This window comes from Tachysurus fulvidraco, chromosome 20 (assembly GCF_022655615.1).
Source record: "Tachysurus fulvidraco isolate hzauxx_2018 chromosome 20, HZAU_PFXX_2.0, whole genome shotgun sequence".
Classification (NCBI taxonomy): Eukaryota; Metazoa; Chordata; class Actinopteri; order Siluriformes; family Bagridae; genus Tachysurus; species Tachysurus fulvidraco.
This window is the reverse complement of record NC_062537.1, coordinates 18,121,401-18,126,400: the sequence shown is the minus strand read 5'-3', so window position 1 is coordinate 18,126,400 and position 5,000 is coordinate 18,121,401. Positions and strand designations below refer to the sequence as shown.

At 39.0% G+C, this 5,000-nt stretch overlaps 1 protein-coding gene across 4 annotated transcripts in view; it reads left to right on the top strand.

Annotated features, from left to right (window-relative positions):
• atp6v0a2a (ATPase H+ transporting V0 subunit a2a) overlaps positions 1 to 5,000 on the top strand; it is a 14,978-nt gene that overhangs the window by 7,023 nt on the left and 2,955 nt on the right. For all 4 annotated transcript variants that reach the window (XM_047805272.1, XM_027175359.2, XM_027175358.2 and 1 more), the window contains 8 exons: positions 1 to 89; positions 1,317 to 1,529; positions 1,916 to 2,066; positions 2,219 to 2,358; positions 2,967 to 3,124; positions 3,858 to 3,948; positions 4,343 to 4,461; positions 4,570 to 4,780. The exon at positions 1 to 89 is cut by the window's left edge and continues 5 nt beyond it. In XM_047805272.1, coding sequence (XP_047661228.1) covers positions 1 to 89; positions 1,317 to 1,529; positions 1,916 to 2,066; positions 2,219 to 2,358; positions 2,967 to 3,124; positions 3,858 to 3,948; positions 4,343 to 4,461; positions 4,570 to 4,780 — 1,172 coding nt within the window. The remainder of the gene's footprint in view (positions 90 to 1,316; positions 1,530 to 1,915; positions 2,067 to 2,218; positions 2,359 to 2,966; positions 3,125 to 3,857; positions 3,949 to 4,342; positions 4,462 to 4,569; positions 4,781 to 5,000) is intronic.

The following is a 5,000-nucleotide window of genomic DNA, read 5'->3' as shown; positions in this document are numbered from 1 at the left end:
ACTGCCATGTGTATCCTCACCCAGAGTCTGATGAGGAACGTTCAGATATAATGGACAGCTTAAGAACACGTATTCAAGATCTTAATAATGTACATATTTACATCTTCTTGATGTCTCTCCTCATCATGCTAGAAGAACTACTATAACACTTATTACTAACACTTACTCATTATTATCAGTTACTACTAACCCTTATTAACAAGTAATAACACTTATAGTTAACATACTGATAATACTGCTTCTGCTACTGTGAAAAACACTTACTAATATCACTGCTACAACTGCTAATATCACTGCTATCTGCTAATATCACTGCTACAGCTGCTAATATCACTGCTACAGCTGCTAATTTCACTGCTACAGCTGCTAATATCACTGCTACAGCTGCTAATTTCACTGCTACAGCTGCTAATATCACTGCTACAGCTGCTAATATCACTGCTACAGCTGCTAATATCACTGCTACAGCTGCTAATATCACTGCTACAGCTGCTAATATCACTGCTACAGCTGCTAATATCACTGCTACAGCTGCTAATATCATCACTACAACTGCTTATATCACAGCTACACCTGCTAATATCACTGCTACAGCTGCTAATATCACTGCTACAGCTGCTAATATCACTGCTACAACTGCTAATATCATCACTACAACTGCTTATATCACAGCTACACCTGCTAATATCACTGATAGCTGCTAACATCACTGCTACAACTGCTAATATCACTGCTACAACTGCTTATATCACAGCTACACCTGCTAATATCACTGATAGCTGCTAACATCACTGTTACAACTGCTAATATCACTGCTACAACTGCTTATATCACTGCTACAAACTACTAATATCAAAAGACTGAAGAAAGCAGCTGATTTGCCAAGGTGGAAAAGTGGGTGAATTCCTAGGATATTGTAAAGAAGATACCAACATGAACGTGTCAGATTAGCAACATGCAAAGAAAAGGACTAGATTATATTATGTGATTGTGGTTATATAATAATAATAATAATAATAATAATAATAATAATAATAATAATAATAATAATAATAATAATAATACACATGCTGTTAATAATGAGAAGAAGAAGATATTGCTGCTTACATAATACATTTGTTTGTTTCTCTGTTTTATCTTTGACATTATTTGAACATTATTTGTGCCTTACTGTTCTCTAAGGACTTTATATTAAATCCATTGTGATGTTGCTTGTGATGCTGTTGTGTGTGTGTGTGTGTGTGTGTGTGTGTGTGTGTGTGTGTGTGTGTGTGTGTGTGTGTGTGTGTGTGTGTGTGTGTGTGTGTGTTTTTCAGGTGCTTCATAGGACTGAAGATTACCTGAAGCAGGTACTCCATAAGGCCTCAGAGTCAGCCCACTCCTGGGTGCTGCAGGTGAAGAAGATGAAGGCCATCTATCACATCCTCAACCTGTGCAGCTTCGACGTCACCAACAAGTGTCTCATAGCCGAGGTGTGGTGTCCCGTTAATGACTTGACCAACCTGCGGAGGGCTCTGGAGGAGGGTTCGGTGAGACGAAACCCAAACATACTCACTTTGTGTCTTGTATTGCAGATGTCCTAGAGCATGGAGTGGATTTTTTGGAGTTAATAAGAACGTTCAACTCACGATTGACTATTAAATTTAATGCTAAATAATCTGGATGTAGTAATCATTTATCTTGGGTGCATCTTTAGATTTGAGTCAGTCTGTTTAAGCAAAAGCATATAAACATGTGTTTCTGTATGTGGCTCTTTACAAAGCCATCTGTAAAATTGTTAATGTAAATGTATTGATCGTTATCGTTATTGTTGGTATATCGTCCTCTTGTCTTACTGCTATTGTTTAGAGAATCATGAAGTTATTGTGCACTGAACAGAACATTAAGGTTAACTGATCTCTTCAAATGTGGACAGAGGAAAGGAGACGCCACCGTGCCGTCGTTTGTCAACCGTATCCCTAGTAAAGACACACCTCCTACGCTGTTGAGGAGCAACAAGTTCACACGCGGCTTTCAAAGCATCGTGGAGGCGTATGGCGTAGGAGATTACAGAGAGGTCAGTCCAGGTGAGTGCTACTAATGATAACTCAGTGCTCTTGATCCTCTCTAACAACACAGCGACTAAACCTGCATTCCTGCTAGAACTCATGTGATTCAGTGCATGTAATGATGAACATTTATAATCAACAATTTATACAAAAATGCTTTGTGTCTACAGCACCCTTCACTCTCATCACATTTCCCTTCCTGTTCGCGGTGATGTTTGGGGATCTGGGACACGGCGCCGTCATGGCGCTCTTTGCCCTGTGGATGGTGCTGAATGAGAAAAACTACAAACGAAGGCACTCAGTAAATGAGGTCAGAGCTGGAACCTGAATTAAAACTGTACTGAACTGAAAATTATTGATTTATCAAAGAGGACCTTTTTAAAAAGTCCACCATTTAAAGCTGTTTTAATTTTCATGTGGCAGGAATGTTTTGTTTTATTATTCCAACATCCATGGAGCATTTAGCTGTGTGATAAATCCTCATATGACTCATATGAGATCTACCTGAATAACCTGTTCGTACACTATATTGTGATATGGTTCGGGTCAAGATTAATTTTGCGTACGTTTTTTCGAAGTGTTAAAACCCAGGAACACAGAACACAAACAATACACTGAAACACCAGGATATAGCCAAAGTAAAACATTAACTGATGAGGAACACAGAACAGAAGTGTGCACACACTTGAGGAACAAACCAACGACAGGACGAGGGACGGAGAAAAGACCAGGACGTGAGTGCTTGTCGCTATGGCAACCTGAGCTCAGGAAGGAACTCTCACAGGATTGTAATCTCGCTCCCTGATTCGAGAAATTTTTTTTTTTTTTTTTTCAGAAAACTATGCATTTACATATGAAGTTTGTAAGTTTAAAAAAGTTAGCACTACGATATGTTTTTATTTTTTTATCCGTGTGTAGATTTGGAACATGTTTTTCGAGGGCCGATACATCATGTTGATGATGGGGGGGTTTTCCGTCTACACGGGACTCATCTACAACGACTGCTTCTCTAAATCGATCGACATCTTTGGCTCAGGCTGGAGCGTCAAGGCCATGTTCACGGAACAGCAGTGGACGTAAGACACTTACACACACACACACACACACACACATTACAGACAAGTGGCTCAAGTGGAACAGCACATTAAAATTTCTTCACTACTACATATTCTGCTGTCACCTGTCAGGACCGTCATTAAAGTTCATCTGCATGTAAATCAGATGTCCCAAAACTATTGACAATATAGTGTATGTATATTCAGCACAATAGCGTCCCCTACAGCAACATAATGTTTGTCCTGTTTTAACTACTTTCTGCTTTACTGGGACTATTTAAACTCTGTGTTAGCCACCTAACTGTGACGAGTGATGACTTGTAACCGCTCAAAACTGTAAACTGTGTAGTCTGTGCTTCCGACTTTACAAGCGAATAAGTCTGTATGTTGACAGATCTAAAGCAAATGTGGGTTTATATACTTTAACAACCTTTGTTTTAGTGTTGATGCTCTGAGCAGCTATGTTGAATTAAAGAAGTTCATCCTCTGTTCCTAAAGAATTGTTTCAGATTTCTTTTGTTTGGTTTATTTATCCTTGTCAGAAGATCGAAAATCGTAGCATTTTTTTAATCCATTCTATATTACCGTACTTGCAGGAGTAAGTGTTCTACCGTATAGACACTAATACAAAATACTAATACAAAAACATAGCATCAAGCCAAGAGAATACTGTAATAATTCTGCTACTAAACTCTAAACTTTTACTTGTTTATTTATTTACTTTTACTTGTTCTTCCGTTCCTAAATGATATAGAAATCAGACTTTACGGACGAATCCTTTCCTGACTCTGGATCCCAACGTATCTGGAGTTTTCACTGGACCTTATCCACTGGGTATCGATCCGGTATGGGATACAACATTTCTGAAGACTTTTATGAAGAGATTTTGCTCCTTAATTTAAATGGTGTAAATTTAATAATTAAACTCTCAAGTATATTAACATTTTACTACTTAAATCAGCTAATGTATCAACTACTCTGAGTTCTTTTGCAACTTCTGTGAAATGAACAATAATTAGTTAATAATAAAGTATAGTTTTTATTAACATGTGGAATGTACAGAGAGTTGAATCTTTCCAGGGTTGAATTCTTCGTGTCTTTTTATGACACATTTTTGGATTTAATTGCTGGGCAAATACCTGTAAATGTGAATAAAGTGGTGTGTGTGTGTGTGTGTGTGTGTGTGTGTGTGTGTGTGTGTGTGTGTGTGTGTGTGTGTGTGTGTGTGTGTGTGTGTAGATCTGGAACATGGCGGTGAATAGGCTGACGTTTCTGAACTCGTATAAGATGAAGATGTCTGTGATTGTCGGAGTTTTGCACATGAGCTTCGGCGTGGTGCTCAGCGTCTTCAACCACCTGTGAGTCACTCGCTGTCTCTTGCATCTCTCGTTCTGTCTCTGTATCTGTCTGTCTCACTGTGTATATATATATATATGTGTTTTTAAATCTATTCTGTATTTTCTCAGACACTTCCGTCAGCGCTTTAAGCTCTACCTGCTCTTCCTTCCTGAGCTGCTCTTCCTGCTGTCTCTTTTCGGGTATCTGCTGTGTCTCATCGTGTATAAGTGGCTGTGTTTCTCAGCACGTGAGTCTCGCTCAGCTCCCAGCATCCTCCTGCACTTCATCAGCATGTTCCTTATGCAGTCCAACTCGGCCACGCCCCTTTACCTCGGACAAGTGAGTGTGTGTCTGTGTGTTTGATTGTGTGTGTGTTTGTGTGTGTTTGATAACATTGTATATGTACACACTGGCCTTACTCTGTTATAAACTAGTGTGTGTTTGTTTGTGAGTGTGTGTGTATTTGTTTGTGTGTGTGTAGTGTGTGATCACATTGCATCTGTACACACTGACCTACTTTGTATTATATACCTGTGTGTGTGTGTTTGTGTGTGTGTGT